The following is an 18,889-nucleotide window of genomic DNA, read 5'->3' as shown; positions in this document are numbered from 1 at the left end:
GGCCGCTCATGTTCTCTCCTCCATGTCTGTATGGGGCTCTGTGCGGCCGCTCATGTTCTCTCCTCCATGTTTGTAAGGGGCTCTGTGCGAATGCTCTTGTTCTCCCATCTCATGGACAATCCCCGCACAGGGGGAACTCTCAGGAAATTGTATCCAGATCAGGTAACATTCTGAGATCTTTTTTCTGTGACCCAGTCTCTCGGATGGATCTCGTTTCCTGTGGGAGGAGGTTCATCTTCTGTGACTCTGAGAATCTGCTGGCAGCTATTATCCGGCTCTCCATCATGTCCTGTAACTTAGGGAGTCTAGTTTGAATCTAGATTGAAGTGACCCCAGGGCTGCCTCTGTATAAGTGGATCAAGACGTGGAAATAGTCCTGGATGATGTAGGATGCGAAGGGGATCCCCCGGTGTGTAGCTGGAGTGTGCCCGCTTCATAGGCCTATGTATGGTCTGTCATGGCTGCATGCTTCTGCTTCATGTAGGGAAATGATCAGAGGCGGAAGGTCTATTAGACCGTAGTGTGAGGCCTCTGGACGGCTGCCGGCTCCCAGGAGGTGCGCTCTTATGCCTGGTGGCGGGAGGCTCCTGAGGGACTTGCAAGTTTGAGATACTGCGGTCAGTGCAGGGAGCAATTCCATAAACAAACTAATGGTCTTGGAATGAGGATACCCATAAAGTTGACCCATAAATTCTAAGGTTTTGGCAAGGGATGTCCCATAAATTACGGTCGAGGAAGGAGAGGTCCCACAGACCCAGAGGCTTTTGGAATGAGTTGTCCCACAAGTGCTATGGTTTGGAATGAGAGGTCCCACAAGTGCTATGGTTTGGAATGAGAGGTCCCACAAGTGCTATGGTTTGGAATGAGAGGTCCCACAAGTGCTATGGTTTGGAATGAGATGTCCCACAAGTGCTATGGTTTGGAATGAGATGTCCCACAAGTGCTATGGTTTGGAATGAGATGTCCCACAAGTGCTATGGTTTGGAATGAGAGGTCCCACAAGTGCTATGGTTTGGAATGAGATGTCCCACAAGTGCTATGGTTTGGAATGAGTTGTCCCACAAGTGCTATGGTTTGGAATGAGATGTCCCACAAGTGCTATGGTTTGGAATGAGATGTCCCACAAGTGCTATGGTTTGGAATGAGATGTCCCACAAGTGTTATGGTTTGGAATGAATGTCCCACAAGTGCTATGGTTTGGAATGAGATGTCCCTGGTGCCTCCTTGGACACTAAACAAAGCCTGGTTAGTTTTCTGCCAGTCGGTGGTGCAGCCTGCCGCGGAGGAGTTGGCCTTTTTTGCTGCCTCGCGTCTACTCCCATTGTGCATACACTCAGGGTTTCCTGTGTCTCCCCAATGAAGCGATAGAGAAACCGGAATTTGATGATTTAGACGTGAGACCCGTTCTCCATACACCGTGTACATTCTATACTTCATCCCACTATTTGGCATGGGCTAGACGATCTGTACTGATCCCCCCTGAGGAGCAAAGACCCGGCTTTAAATCCAAACTCTAGTGCTTTATTGCTGTAGGAGTGGGGTGCGCTCCTGATGACATGGGTACAAGGCAAACCATGCATTAAAACACACGCCGACAGGACAATGATTCAAAGCGAGTACAAGGATTGATGGAGGGGGTGCGAGGCTGCAGCAGATCCCTCTCCCCACCCCCGTGCTCAGATCTTCTATTCCATGCCATTTATCACAATTGTGTCCCTAGAGTCACAGATGGCTTATAGGGGGCGACCCCGAACCCCTCAATCCCCTGCGCTCGGCTCTTAGGACGGGCGACTATCTGCAACGTAGGAGAAAGAAATGTCCTGTAGTTCAACTGAACTAAATCCCGGGAGTTAAAAGAGACTAGACGCCAACCGGTCCCTCGTCCGCAGTGCAGTAAACGTCTCATTAATGAAGTGGGAAGGAGCGGGGCTGCGTCTCCTCCATGTCCCCTTCATACAAGTCTCTGGCAGCCGTCCCAGCACGGAGTCCCACAGGAGCAGCCGATGATGAAGAGGTGGAGGCAGGTCCGCGGAGATGTCCGTCTGGTCACTACCTTTCCTCTCTACCTGCCGAGGACGAGGGCTGATGCATCCGGATGAAGTGCAGGACGGCGTCTTTGGAGAGCTTGTCCGTGTTGGGGTCTTGTTTCTGAGACTCGTGGATCTGCACCCCCTCACACCACTCCCAGAAGAGGCGCGCCGAGAAGCAGACACTGCGAGGAGACACAAAACAGGTGTTAAAGACACGCGGGAAATGCCGACCATACCCCGATATAACGGGCAGCTGTAACCACAGATGTAGGAGACCTTCTGACAAACTTATATTCAATCCTCTCCAATTTCAAGATCTCTGCTTGCTGTTATTAAAGTGAGACATTATTTAAGTTAAGATGCCACAACCCTGTCCTGACCCAATGCCTCTCACAGCTGAGGGTTTGTTGCAATGCTTAAGTCTAGGCCATCCTCTGTGATCTAAGCTCCTGAGCAGCACAAATCTGTGCTGTCCTGACGGTTTGTTACAATGTATCGGCGACGTCAACCATTCCGCAGTTCAGGCTGACGACTGTCCACACCCAATACAATTGTAGCAGAACCTCAGCTGTGTGAATACATTGAGGTCAGGACCGGTTTTAAGCCTATATAATAGATAGACGGCATAAGATATAGTTTCAATTCACTGACAGCAGGCAGAGAACTTGGTAAGGAACTGAAACACGAGGATATGAGTCGGTACTTGACACGAGGGCGCTCTGTGCTCCGGACTTACTGAAATGGTGCAATGGATTCGACTGGGACCTCGTAAGTGGATATGTGGGTCTTGTGGTTGTAGAAGTACTTGCAGTTGTGGCTCTTGCTGAAGGCCATGGTCCAGGGGTCTGTAGGAGGACACAGGTCATTATCAGCATCGGGGTCCGCGTATTTGCACCCACGGCACACTCTGCACCCACCGTTCAATGTCTTCACAATGTACAGCCCGGATGGCACAAAGTGGCGGTCATCTCTGCCGGTGTAGGAGAGGCGCGGCATCCCACCCGAGCTCTTAATGATCTTCATCTCCAACCTAAACCCAAAGCAAAAGAGTAGACATTACATCTGGGGTCCGCAGCTCTTGTGGAACTACAACTCCCAGCCAAAGATGCCTGTTAGGGCACGTTGGAGACAGAACCCCAATAATCCTCCCATCTGGTATGTCCATGTTGTTGGAGAGTAAGGGAGAGCAGGAGGGAATCACCTCAAGAAGATCTTCTGGATTTCTTCTAGTCGGTAAACTTCTTTCACCCTGTGGAGAAGCGGCAGATATTACAAATCATTGCTGCAACTTGGTGTCTTAAGATCTCTAGATCTAAGATCTAATCATTAGATAACGCCGGGGGCCTATAGCCCACCCTGACCTAAGCGCGTAATCCCCCTGAAGTCCTAGATAGGAGGCAAATGTTGGTGTCTGCAGTGTTCAGCTCCCATAGGATTGTCTGCACTGACACACTGTGACAAAGGAGAAGCGCAGTGTAGGTGGGAGGTTCGTCCATCAGCCCTCCTACGGGCAGAGTGCTGGCGGCCATTAGTAGTTGTCCCAGTCACCTGTGCAGGACACGGGGGCCATATACATGGTGGGGCGTCTCACGGACTAGAACCTCCTCTATTTTTTATTTCGTCATTTCCTCGGTTTTACTCACCGGATGGGGTTCATGTCCGGGCGACTGGGCTTAGATACGGCTTTCACAAACTTCTCAGCCAGCTGTATCCTGAGGAGGCAGAGGACACGTTAGTACCGCCATCATCATCGGCAATTTCTGATTACGCGGCAGGGATCGGAGGGATCCGCGGGACATAAGGATCACTTCTTCTGTATCCTCAGGATTGGGAAATTTTACTGGATTCTTCTCTTTCTCATGAAGCGAATGATACACTGAATATATAGGAATGTGTCTATGGTGATACAATGTATATATAGGACTCTCTACGGTGATACATTTTATATATAGGACTGTCTCTATGGTGATACATTGTGTATATAGGACTGTCTCTATGGTGATACATTGTATATATAGGACTGTCTCTACGGTGATACATTGTATATATAGGACTGTCTCTATGGTGATACATTGTATATATAGGACTGTCTCTATGGTGATACATTGTATATATAGGACTGTCTCTATGGTGATACATTGTATATATAGGACTGTCTCTACGGTGATACATTGTATATATAGGACTGTCTCTATGGTGATACATTGTGTATATAGGACTGTCTCTATGGTGATACATTGTATATATATAGGATTGTCTGTATGGTGATACACTGTATATATAGGACTGTCTCTATGGTGATACATTGTATAGGACTGTCTCTATGGTGATACATTGTGTATATAGGACTGTCTCTATGGTGATACATTGTGTATATAGGACTGTCTCTATGGTGATACATTGTATAGGACTGTCTCTATGGTGATACATTGTGTATATAGGACTGTCTCTATGGTGATACATTGTATATATAGGACTGTCTCTATGGTGATACATTGTATATATAGGACTGTCTCTATGGTGATACATTGTATATATAGGACTGTCTCTACGGTGATACAGTGTATATATAGGATTGTCTCTACGGTGATACATTGTATATAGGACTGTCTCTATGGTGATACATTGTATATATAGGACTGTCGCTATGGTGATACATTGTATATAGGACTGTCGCTATGGTGATACATTGTATATAGGACTGTCTATGGTGATACATTGTGTATAGGACTGTCTCTATGGTGATACATTGTATATATAGGACTGTCTCTATGATGATACATTGTGTATATAGGACTGTCGCTACGGTGATACATTGTATATAGGACTGTCTATGGTGATACATTGTGTATAGGACTGTCTCTATGGTGATACATTGTATATATAGGACTGTCGCTATGGTGATACATTGTATATAGGACTGTCTCTATGATGATGCATTGTATATATAGTACTGTCTCTATGGTGATACATTGTATATATAGGACTGTCTCTGATGATGCATTGTATATATAGGACCGTCTCTACGGTGATACATTGTATATATAGGACTGTCTCTATGGTGATACATTGTGTATATAGGACTGTCTCTATGGTGATACATTGTATATATATAGGATTGTCTGTATGGTGATACACTGTATATATAGGACTGTCTCTATGGTGATACATTGTATAGGACTGTCTCTATGGTGATACATTGTGTATATAGGACTGTCTCTATGGTGATACATTGTGTATATAGGACTGTCTCTATGGTGATACATTGTATAGGACTGTCTCTATGGTGATACATTGTGTATATAGGACTGTCTCTATGGTGATACATTGTATATATAGGACTGTCTCTATGGTGATACATTGTATATATAGGACTGTCGCTATGGTGATACATTGTATATAGGACTGTCTCTATGATGATGCATTGTATATATAGTACTGTCTCTATGGTGATACATTGTATATATAGGACTGTCTCTGATGATGCATTGTATATATAGGACCGTCTCTACGGTGATACATTGTATATAGGACTGTCTCTATGGTGATACATTGTATATATAGGACTGTCGCTATGGTGATACATTATATATAGGACTGTCTCTACGGTGATACATTGTATATATAGGACTGTCTCTACGGTGATACATTGTGTATATAGGACTGTCTCTATGATGATACATTGTATATATAGGACTGTCTCTACGGTTATACATTGTATATATAGGACCGTCTCTACGGTGATACATTGTGTATATAGGACTGTCTATGGTGATACATTGTGTATATAGGACTGTCGCTACGGTGATACATTGTATATAGGACTGTCTCTACGGTGATACATTGTATATATAGGACTATCTCTATGGTGATACAATGTATATATAGGACTCTCTACGGTGATACATTGTGTATATAGGACTGTCTCTATGGTGATACATTGTGTATATAGGACTGTCTCTATGGTGATACATTGTGTATATAGGACTGTCGCTACGGTGATACATTGTATATAGGACTGTCTCTACGGTGATACATTGTATATATAGGACTATCTCTATGGTGATACAATGTATATATAGGACTCTCTACAGTGATACATTGTGTATATAGGACTGTCTCTATGGTGATACATTGTGTATATAGGACTGTCTCTATGGTGATACATTGTATATATAGGATTGTCTGTATGGTGATACACTGTATATATAGGACTGTCTCTACGGTGATACATTGTATATAGGACTGTCTCTATGGTGATACATTGTATATAGGACTGTCTCTATGGTGATACATTGTGTATATAGGACTGTCTCTATGGTGATACATTGTGTATATAGGACTGTCTCTATGGTGATACATTGTATATATAGGATTGTCTGTATGGTGATACACTGTATATATAGGACTGTCTCTACGGTGATACATTGTACAGTATATATAGGACTGTCTCTATGGTGATACTGTGAAGGAAGAAATTAAGAAAGATTCTCCATTTTGTGCTTTTCGACTCCATTTTGTTGTTTTGATATAAATTTTGTTAGTAGGCTAAAGGTTACAGCTGTTATGAGATTTTGATGAGACCTTGATTGTTGGAACCTCGGTAGAACATGAGACTGAGGGTGTATTGTTCTACAAAACTTTGACGCACAGATTGTTCCTGCATTCTTATAGGCTAAGAACTGTGAGCGTGTTCTTATGCTGATTGGTTGAAGTTCTGCATTCTTATAGGCTAAGAACCGTGAGCGTGTTCTTATGCTGATTGGTTGAAGTGTAATTTCTATGACTATGATAAAGTCATGCAGAATAAACGGGGGCCAGAGATCTGCTCGATCCCCCATACAGAGACACACGTCTCCGTCTGGTCATTTTCAGTTGCCGGCAACACCTTATATATTAATTTGGAAATCACTGGGTTAACCGTGAAGGATCACTTTAAATCCTCCCTCAACAATACATTGTATAGGACTGTCTCTATGGTGATACATTGTGTATATAGGACTGTCTCTATGGTGATACATTGTGTATATAGGACTGTCTCTACGGTGATACATTGTATATATAGGACTGTCTCTATGATGATGCATTGTATATATAGGACTGTCTCTATGGTGATACATTGTATATATAGGACTGTCTCATGATGCATTGTATATATAGGACTGTCTCTATGGTGATACATTGTATATATAGGACTGTCTATGGTGATACATTGTGTATATAGGACTGTCTCTATGGTGATACATTGTATATATAGGACTGTCTCTATGGTGATACATTGTATATATAGGACTGTCTCTATGGTGATACATTGTATATAGGACTGTCTCTATGGTGATACATTGTATATAGGACTGTCTCTATGGTGACACATTGTATATAGGACTGTCTCTATGGTGATACATTGTATATAGGACTGTCTCTATGGTGATACATTGTATATATAGGACTGTCTCTATGGTGATACATTGTACATATAGGACTGTCTCTATGGTGATACATTGTATATAGGACTGTCTCTATGGTGATACATTGTATATAGGACTGTCTCTATGGTGATACATTGTGTATATAGGACTGTCTATGGTGATACATTGTATATAGGACTGTCTATGGTGATACATTGTGTATATAGGACTGTCTCTATGATGATACATTGTATATATAGGACTGTCTCTATGGTGATACATTGTATATAGGACTGTCTCTATGGTGATACATTGTATATAGGACTGTCTCTATGGTGATACATTGTATATATAGGACTGTCTCTATGGTGATACATTGTACATATAGGACTGTCTCTATGGTGATACATTGTATATAGGACTGTCTCTATGGTGATACATTGTGTATATAGGACTGTCGCTATGGTGATACATTGTATATAGGACTGTCTATGGTGATACATTGTGTATATAGGACTGTCTCTATGATGATACATTGTATATATAGGACTGTCTCTATGGTGATACATTGTATATAGGACTGTCTCTATGGTGATACATTGTATATAGGACTGTCTCTATGGTGATACATTGTATATAGGACTGTCTCTATGGTGATACATTGTATATATAGGACTGTCTCTATGGTGATACATTGTATATATAGGACTGTCTCTATGGTGATACATTGTATATATAGGACTGTCTCTATGGTGATACATTGTACATATAGGACCGTCTCTAAGGTGATACATTGTATACATAGGACTGTCTCTATGGTGATACATTGTGTATATAGGACTGTCTCTATGGTGATACATTGTATATATAGGACTGTCTCTACGGTGATACATTGTATATATAGGACTGTCTCTACGGTGATACATTTTATATATAGGACTGTCTCTATGGTGATACAATGTATATATAGGACTGTCTCTACGGTGATACATTTTATATATAGGACTGTCTCTATGGTGATACATTGTGTATATAGGACTGTCTCTATGGTGATACATTGTGTATATAGGACTGTCTCTATGGTGATACATTGTATATAGGACTGTCTCTATGATGATACATTGTATATATAGGACTGTCTCTTCGCCAGGGTATTTTTCCAGCACAAATTGGAAAAGGAGATGCCAAAATGTCCCACCTATGAGCATGTTCCGCCCTGCAGGATTGGGGTACCCCGACTTCTCGTTCTGACCATTACCGCGGTCTGAGGAGAAAGCGGTGAGCAGCAGGTGTGACCCCGCATCTATCACACATTCATGGCTACAGACAACAAGGGGTTAAGTTGACGCCATCTGAGCTAAACACCATAAAAACTAAATAGAAACCTCTGATCTCATTACGTGTTCTCCAAAACGGCGGCAATAGAAAGTACAAGTTCCACAAAAAACACAACACTGGGCCCTAAACGAGGTAAAACTTCTCGTCCTTCTGAGGACATAAGAATAATGGTCAGCGGTCGGTGTCCCCCGGTCCAGTGCGCACCAGGACCCACCTCTGGGTGAAGTGATGGGATCGCACGTCCATGCCGTTGAGAAAGAGGGCGTCCAGGATGTGAATGGCGAGGATCTTTCTCTGCGCTTTACCCTGACAATCACAAAAAGTGTCCTTTAACTGAGGAAGGAGCAATAAGTCCGGGGGTGTACCACCACATAGCAAGGAGCTCTGGGTAATAAGCACTATGGGGGGTCACACAGCTTTTATCTGCTTGGGGGGCTCAGCCTTACAGTTACCACCACTCACCTCGCCCTTCAGCTCATGGACGACCTCCACGGACAGCAGGGTGTCTCGGGGGAGCTCCGTCTTCAGTTCCAGTTTAGTCCAGCGGTCGGCAGGACGCCCCCCCCAGGTGTAGATCTGAGATCTCTGAACCGACAGTGACACAAGTGGTTAAATACAAGCCTGGCATCCGGGCCCCTAACCATGGGCTGAATGTGGCCCCCCAGCACTGCGGCAGCCTTACCCCTAATCCTAGCAGGAACCTCTGCTCGCTCCCGGACACCATGCACCTGTAGTCCAGCACGTGGCTCAGCTTCTCCAGGGTCTTGGTGGTCAGCGGGGTGGGCTTGTAACTGTAAACCTCAATGTCCCGGCTCTGGAAGTAGAAGGACGGATGCCACAGTTCTTATACCAGGACAGGTAAGATGAAGATGGGGAAGAGCGGGCCGTACCTGGATCAGCTGGAAGAACTTGGTCTTGGGGTCGGTATTAGTGGGGGCCACTCGAGCCTGATCAGGAATCTGGAGGAAGAAAGACGACGCTGCAAAACACGGCCCTCCACAACGGATTCAGCGGCAGTGTGGTCACAGCAATATAACGGCAATGTAACGGCAACATAACGGCAATGTAACAGCAATATAAAGGCAATGTCCCGGCAATATAACGGCAATGTAACGGCAATGTCCCGGCAATATAACGGCAATATAATGGCAATATAACGGCAATGTAACGGCAATATCCTGGCAATATAACGGCAATATAATGGCAATATAACGGCAATGAAACGGCAATGTCCCAGCAATATAACAGCAATATAAAGGCAATATAATGGCAATGTAACGGCAATGTCCCGGCAATAAACAGCAATATAACGGCAATATAACAGCAATATAACGGCAATGTCCCGGCAATATAACAGCAATATAAAGGCAATGTAACGGCAATGTAACGGCAATGTCCCGGCAATATAACAGCAATATAATGGCAATATAACGGCAATGTCCCGGCAATATAACGGCAATATAAAGGCAATGTAACGGCAATATAACGGCAATGTAACGGCAATGTAACGGCAATGTCCCGGCAATATAACGGCAATATAAAGGCAATGTAACGGCAATATAACGGCAATGTAACGGCAATGTAACGGCAATGTAACGGCAATGTAACGGCAATGTAACGGCAATGTAACGGCAATATAACGGCAATATAACGGCAATATAAAGGCAATGTAACGGCAATGTAACGGCAATGTAACGGCAATGTAACGGCAATGTAACGGCAATGTAACGGCAATATAACAGCAATATAACGGCAATATAACGGCAATATAACGGCAATATAAAGGCAATGTAACGGCAATGTAACGGCAATGTAACGGCAATGTAACGGCAATGTAACGGCAATGTAACGGCAATATAACGGCAATATAAAGGCAATGTAACGGCAATGTAACGGCAATGTAACGGCAATGTAACGGCAATGTAACGGCAATGTAACGGCAATATAACGGCAATATAACGGCAATATAACGGCAATATAAAGGCAATGTAACGGCAATGTAACGGCAATGTAACGGCAATGTAACGGCAATGTAACGGCAATATAACAGCAATATAACGGCAATATAACGGCAATATAACGGCAATATAAAGGCAATGTAACGGCAATGTAACGGCAATGTAACGGCAATGTAACGGCAATGTAACGGCAATGTAACGGCAATGTAACGGCAATGTAACGGCAATATAACGGCAATATAAAGGCAATGTAACGGCAATATAACAGCAATATAACGGCAATGTAACGGCAATGTAACGGCAATGTAACGGCAATGTAACGGCAATGTAACAGCAATATAACAGCAATATAACAGCAATATAACGGCAATGTAACGGCAATATAACGGCCACGCTGACAAATCACGGAGACGCTGCTCGTCTACTCACCCCCCACAGCTTCAGACACTCTTTCCGCAGGTCTGCCTGGTGCGGCTCGCTCAGGGTCCTGCAAAAAAAAGACCATAAATACTCAGCGACAACAGCAGACTAATAATCTATATATATAATTGTCTAAGGGGTACTTCCGTCTTTCTGTCCTTATGTCACCGTTATTCGTTCGCTGATTGGTCTCGGCAGCTGCCTGTCATGGCTGCCGCGACCAATCAGCGACGGCCACAGTCCGATTAGTCCCTCCCCTACTTCCCTGCACTCACTGCCCGGCGCCCGCTCCGTAATCTCCCTCACACAGGGTTAATGGCAGCGGTAACGGCCAGCGGTGTAACGGGCTCCGTTACCGCTGCTATTAACCCTGTGTGTCCCCCAACTATTTACTATTGATGCTGCCTATGCAGCATCAATAGTAAAAATATGCATATTAAAAATAATAATAATAAAAAAAAAAAACCTGCTATACTTACCCTCCGCCGCCTTTCTCGCTCCTCGCCACGCTCCCCGGACCGCTCCATTACAAGCGTCAGCTTGCGGTGAGGTCCCGTCCCAGGGCTGGTGTGCGGCAAGGACCTGCCGTGACGTCACGGTCATGTGACCGCGACGTCTTCATAGGTCCTGCTCCCACCAGCCCTGGCACTTGCAATGGAACTCGGCTTCAGGAAAATGGCCGCCGCGATCTCGATCTGCACACGCGCGGCATCCTGCGGCCATTTTCCTGAAGCCGAGCACTACCATCTGCACAGGATCCCAGGAAGAGGAGAGGCGGGACGCAGAGGAGCAGCGACAAGAATGGTGAGTATGATACACTACAAGGGGCCCTCGGATCGTTAGGTGAGTATGTTTATTTTTTGGACCTGTGACATACGTGCCTCGGTATTATACTACGTCTCTGGGCAATATCCTACGTGGCTCTGCTGTATACTACAAGGCTGGGCAATATACTACGTGGCTGGACAACATACTACAAGGCTGGGCAATATACTACGTGGCTGGACAATATACTATGTGGCTCTGTGCAATATACTACGTAGCTGCGCAATATCTTATGTCGCTGTGCTGTATACTATGTAGCTGGGCAATACACTACGTGGCAGGGCAATATACTACGTGGGAGGGCATTATACTACGTGGCTGGGCAATATACTACGTAAATGGGCAATATACTACGTGGACATGCATACTCTACAATACCCGATGCATTTGCATCGGGCCACCATCTAGTCAATACATAAGTGTGAACACCGGCATAAAAAGCAATCCCTGTATTACCGGCAGTCAGACCCTGGACCTTCCATCATTAACAACACCATGATCCCAATATCTCGCGTCCTACTGCACTTTAGTCTGTGCGGAGTAGAGAGCCCACTACTGACTGAGCCATGTCCCATCACAGTCAGTCCTGGTAAGGGACATAATGGGGCCGTCCACAGACGACATCTGCCCTTTAAGCAGAGGATACTAATATAAGGAATACTCCCCTTTAAGCTGTCCAGACACCGCACTACACTTCAAGGTTTTGGACACCATTGTAAGACTGCATTTTCTGCAATTAAAACAGTAGTTCAGAATAAGAAAACATGGCTGCTTTCTTCCAAACACACCGCCAACCTGGTCTAGCGGTTCTGTGCGGTACTGCAGCTCTGCACCATTCATGCAAATAGAAATGAGCTGCAGTACCAGACCTAACCTGTACACGTGTGGTGCTGTTTTTGGAAGAAAGGAGACCAGTTTGTTAATCCTGGACTAGATCTTTAAACTACTTTCTAAACAATTTCCTTACATTATGCAGTTGCCCAATCTGTTTAATTATCCTACATAGCCAGCTGTGCTGCTGTAGTCTGTGTAACTCTCCTACATAGCCAGCTGTGCTGCTGTAGTCTGTGTAACTCTCCTACATAGCCAGCTGTGCTGCCATAGAATCTGTGTAACTCTCCTACAAAGCCAACTGTGCTGCTGTAGAGTCTGTAACTCTCCTACATAGCCAGCTGTGCTACTGTAGTCTGTGTAACTCTCCTACAAAGCCAGCTGTGCTGCTGTAGTCTGTGTAACTCTCCTACAAAGCCAGCTGTGCTGCCGTAGAATCTGTGTAACTCTCCTACATAGCCAGCTGTGCTGCCGTAGAATCTGTGTAACTCTCCTACATAGCCAGCTGTGCTGCCGTACATTCTGTGTAACTCTCCTACATAGCCAGCTATGCTGCCGTAGAATCTGTATAACTCTCCTACATAGCCAGATGTGCTGCCATAGAATCTGTGTAACTCCCTACAGTCAGCTGTGCTGCCGTAGAATCTGTATAACTCTCCTACATAGCCAGCTGTGCTGCCGTAGAATCTGTATAACTCTCCAACATAGCCAGCTGTGCTGCCGTAGTCTGTGTAACTCTCCTACATAGCCAACTGTGCTGCTGTAGTGTGTGTAACTCTCCTACATAGCCAGCTGTGCTGCTGTAGTCTGTGTAACTCTTCTACATAGCCAGCTGTGCTGTAGAATCTGTGTAACTCTCCTACATAGCCAGCGGTGCTGCAGTCTGTGTAACTCTCCTACATAGACAGCTATGCTGCTGTAGAATCTGTGTAACTCTCCTACAGAGCCAGCTGTGCTGCTGTAGAATCTATGTAACTCTCCTACATAGCCAGCTGTGCTGCTGTAGAATCTGTGTAACTCTCCTACATAGCCAGCTGTGCTGCCGTAGAATCTGTGTAACTCTCCTACATAGCCAGCTGTGCTGCCGTAGAATCTGTATAACTCTCCTACATAGCCAGCTGTGCTGCTGTAGAATCTGTGTAACTCTCCTACATAGCCAGCTGTGCTACTGTAGTCTGTGTAACTCTCCTACATAGCCAGCTGTGCTGCATTAGGCTGTGTAACTCTCCTACATAGCTAGCTGTGCTGCTGTAGAATCTGTGTAACTCTCATGCACAGCCAGCTGTGCTGCAGTAGGCTGTGTAACTCTTCTACATAGCCAGCTGTGCTGCTGTAGAATCTGTGTAACTCTCCTACATAGCCAGCTGTGCTACTGTAGTCTGTGTAACTCTCATAGATGGCCAGCTGTGCTGCTATAGGAGTCTGTGTAACTATTCTGTATAGCCAGCTGTCCTGCTGTAGAGTCTGTAACTCTCCTACAGGGCTGTAGAGTCTGTGCCTGGGAATGAAGCTGTGCTAATCCTGGACACAGACTTCATGTCCATCATGTATTACTAGGAGGGACACAGCCACATGAGAAAAGTCCAAAAACAAGAGCAGATTTTTAATGAAGATGGCAGATAAATAAAACTTAGTTCAACTTTTTATCTGCTGCTGACAACACCTGCACCTACCGACACAGGCAGGATACAAGCTGCTGACAACACCTGCACCTACTGACACAGGCAGGATACAAGCTGCTGACAACACCTGCACCTACTGACACAGGCAGGACACAAGCTGCTGACAACACCTGCACCTACTGACACAGGCAGGATACAAGCTGCTGACAACACCTGCACCTACAGACACAGGCAGGATACAAGCTGCTGACAACACCTGCACCTACAGACACAGGCAGGATACAAGCTGCTGAAACACCTGCACCTACTGACACAGGCAGGACACAAGCTGCTGACAACACCTGCACCTACTGACACAGGCAGGATACAAGCTGCTGACAACACCTGCACCTACTGACACAGGCAGGATACAAGCTGCTGACAACACCTGCACCTACTGACACAGGCAGGACACAAGCTGCTGACAACACCTGCACCTACTGACACAGGCAGGATACAAGCTGCTGACAACACCTGCACCTACAGACACAGGCAGGATACAAGCTGCTGACAACACCTGCACCTACAGACACAGGCAGGATACAAGCTGCTGAAACACCTGCACCTACTGACACAGGCAGGACACAAGCTGCTGACAACACCTGCACCTACTGACACAGGCAGGATACAAGCTGCTGACAACACCTGCACCTACAGACACAGGCAGGATACAAGCTGCTGAAACACCTGCACCTACTGACACAGGCAGGACACAAGCTGCTGACAACACCTGCACCTACTGACACAGGCAGGATACAAGCTGCTGAAACACCTGCACCTACTGACACAGGCAGGACACAAGCTGCTGACAACACCTGCACCTACTGACACAGCCAGGATACAAGCTGCTGACAACACCTGCACCTACAGACACAGGCAGGATACAAGCTGCTGAAACACCTGCACCTACTGACACAGGCAGGACACAAGCTGCTGACAACACCTGCACCTACTGACACAGGCAGGATACAAGCTGCTGAAACACCTGCACCTACAGACACAGGCAGGATACAAGCTGCTGACAACACCTGCACCTACAGACACAGGCAGGATACAAGCTGCTGAAACACCTGCACCTACTGACACAGGCAGGATACAAGCTGTTGACAACACCTGCACCTACAGACACAGGCAGGATACAAGCTGCTGAAACACCTGCACCTACTGACACAGGCAGGAAACAAGCTGCTGACAACACCTGCACCTACTGACACAGGCAGGATACAAGCTGCTGAAACACCTGCACCTACAGACACAGGCAGGATACAACCTGCTGACAACACCTGCACCTACAGACACAGGCAGGATACAAGCTGCTGACAACACCTGCACCTACTGACACAGGCAGGATACAAGCTGCTGACAACACCTGCACCTACTGACACAGGCAGGATACAAGCTGCTGACAACACCTGCACCTACTGACACAGGCAGGACACAAGCTGCTGACAGCACCTGCACCTACAGACACAGGCAGGATACAGGCTGCTGACAACACCTGCACCTACTGACACAGGCAGGATACAAGCTGCTGACAACACCTGCACCTACTGACACAGGCAGGATACAAGCTGCTGACAACACCTGCACCTACTGACACAGGCAGGACACAAGCTGCTGACAGCACCTGCACCTACAGACACAGGCAGGATACAGGCTGCTGACAACACCTGCACCTACTGACACAGGCAGGACACAAGCTGCTGACAACACCTGCACCTACTGACACAGGCAGGATACAAGCTGCTGACAGCACCTGCACCTACTGACACAGGCAGGACACAAGCTGCTGACAACACCTGCACCTACTGACACAGGCAGGATACAAGCTGCTGACAACACCGACACCTGCTGACACAGGCAGGATACAGGCTGCTGACAACACCTGCACCTACTGACACAGGCAGGATACAGACTGCTGACAGCACCTGCACCTACTGACACAGGCAGGATACAAGCTGCTGAAACACCGGCACCTACAGACACAGGCAGGATACAAGCTGCTGACAACACCGGCACCTACTGATACAGGCAGGATACAAGCTGCTGACAACACCTGCACCTACTGACACAGGCAGGATACAGGCTGCTGACAACACCTGCACCTACTGACACAGGCAGGATACAGACTGCTGACAGCACCTGCACCTACTGACACAGGCAGGATACAAGCTGCTGAAACACCGGCACCTACAGACACAGGCAGGATACAAGCTGCTGACAACACCGGCACCTACTGATACAGGCAGGATACAAGCTGCTGACAACACCTGCACCTACTGACACAGGCAGGATACAGGCTGCTGACAACACCTGCACCTACAGACACAGGCAGGACACAAGCTGCTGACAACACCTGCACCTACTGACACAGGCAGGATACAAGCTGCTGACAACACCTGCACCTACAGACACAGGCAGGATACAAGCTGCTGACAACACCGACACCTTCTGACACAGGCAGGATACAAGCTGCTGACAACACCTGCACCTTCTGACACAGGCAGGATACAAGCTGCTGACAACACCGACACCTGCTGACACAGGCAGGATACAAGCTGCTGACAACACCGGCACCTACTGATACAGGCAGGATACAAGCTGCTGACAACACCTGCACCTACTGACACAGGCAGGATACAGGCTGCTGACAACACCTGCACCTACTGACACAGGCAGGATACAGACTGCTGACAGCACCTGCACCTACTGACACAGGCAGGATACAAGCTGCTGAAACACCGGCACCTACAGACACAGGCAGGATACAAGCTGCTGACAACACCGGCACCTACTGATACAGGCAGGATACAAGCTGCTGACAACACCTGCACCTACTGACACAGGCAGGATACAGGCTGCTGACAACACCTGCACCTACAGACACAGGCAGGACACAAGCTGCTGACAACACCTGCACCTACTGACACAGGCAGGATACAAGCTGCTGACAACACCTGCACCTACAGACACAGGCAGGATACAAGCTGCTGACAACACCGACACCTTCTGACACAGGCAGGATACAAGCTGCTGACAACACCTGCACCTTCTGACACAGGCAGGATACAAGCTGCTGACAACACCTGCACCTACTGACACAGGCAGGATACAAGCTGCTGACAACACCTGCACCTACTAACACAGGCAGGATACAAGCTGCTGACAACACCTGCACCTACTGACACAGGCAGGACACAAGCTGCTGACAACACCTGCACCTACTGACACAGGCAGGATACAAGCTGCTGACAACACCTGCACCTACTAACACAGGCAGGATACAAGCTGCTGACAACACCCGCACCTACAGACACAGGCAGGATACAAGCTGCTGACAACACCTGCACCTACTGACACAGGCAGGATACAAGCTGCTGAAACACCGGCACCTACAGACACAGGCAGGATACAAGCTGCTGACAACACCTGCACCTACAGACACAGGCAGGATACAGACTGCTGACAGCACCTGCACCTACTGACACAGGCAGGACACAAGCTGCTGACAACACCTGCACCTACTGACACAGGCAGGATACAGACTGCTGACAGCACCTGCACCTACTGACACAGGCAGGATACAAGCTGCTGAAACACCGGCACCTACAGACACAGGCAGGATACAAGCTGCTGACAGCACCTGCACCTACTGACACAGGCAGGATACAGACTGCTGACAGCACCTGCACCTACTGACACAGGCAGGATACAGACTGCTGACAACACCTGCACCTACTGACACAGGCAGGACACAAGCTGCTGACAACACCGGCACCTGCTGACACAGGCAGGATACAGACTGCTGACAGCACCTGCACCTACTGACACAGGCAGGATACAGACTGCTGACAACACCTGCACCTACTGACACAGGCAGGATACAAGCTGCTGACAACACCTGCACCTACTGACACAGGCAGGATACAGACTGCTGACAGCACCTGCACCTACTGACACAGGCAGGATACAAGCTGCTGAGAACACCTGCACCTACTGACACAGGCAGGATACAGACTGCTGACAACACCTGCACCTACAGACACAGGCAGGACACAAGCTGCTGACAACACCTGCACCTACTGACACAGGCAGGACACAAGCTGCTGACAACACCTGCACCTACTGACACAGGCAGGATACAGACTGCTGACAACACCTGCACCTACAGACACAGGCAGGACACAAGCTGCTGACAACACCTGCACCTACTGACACAGGCAGGATACAAGCTGCTGACAACACCTGCACCTACTGACACAGGCAGGATACAAGCTGCTGACAACACCTGCACCTACTGACACAGGCAGGATACAGACTGCTGACAACACCCGCACCTACTGACACAGGCAGGACACAAGCTGCTGACAACACCTGCACCTACTGATACAGGCAGGATACAAGCTGCTGGAACACCG

General features: G+C 47.0%; 1 protein-coding gene across 5 annotated transcripts in view; it reads right to left on the bottom strand.

The window, feature by feature from the left end:
- Nucleotides 1–1,499: 1,499 nt before the first annotated feature.
- The window catches only part of CMTR1 (cap methyltransferase 1), a 54,240-nt gene continuing 36,850 nt past the window's right edge, over nt 1,500–18,889 (bottom strand). For all 5 annotated transcript variants that reach the window (XM_077281996.1, XM_077281995.1, XM_077281999.1 and 2 more), the window contains exons 16-25: nt 11,164–11,221; nt 9,667–9,735; nt 9,459–9,590; nt 9,239–9,361; nt 8,991–9,082; nt 3,674–3,742; nt 3,232–3,279; nt 2,948–3,060; nt 2,767–2,875; nt 1,500–2,212 (exon numbers count right to left, since the gene is read on the bottom strand). In XM_077281996.1, the coding sequence (XP_077138111.1) occupies nt 2,050–2,212; nt 2,767–2,875; nt 2,948–3,060; nt 3,232–3,279; nt 3,674–3,742; nt 8,991–9,082; nt 9,239–9,361; nt 9,459–9,590; nt 9,667–9,735; nt 11,164–11,221 (976 nt within the window). In that variant the 3' untranslated portion in view covers nt 1,500–2,049. The remainder of the gene's footprint in view (nt 2,213–2,766; nt 2,876–2,947; nt 3,061–3,231; nt 3,280–3,673; nt 3,743–8,990; nt 9,083–9,238; nt 9,362–9,458; nt 9,591–9,666; nt 9,736–11,163; nt 11,222–18,889) is intronic.

Source organism: Ranitomeya variabilis, chromosome 2, assembly GCF_051348905.1.
Source record: "Ranitomeya variabilis isolate aRanVar5 chromosome 2, aRanVar5.hap1, whole genome shotgun sequence".
Taxonomy (NCBI): domain Eukaryota; kingdom Metazoa; phylum Chordata; class Amphibia; order Anura; family Dendrobatidae; genus Ranitomeya; species Ranitomeya variabilis.
The sequence above is the reverse complement of the archived record's forward strand: the minus strand, read 5'-3'. Positions and strand labels throughout refer to the sequence as shown.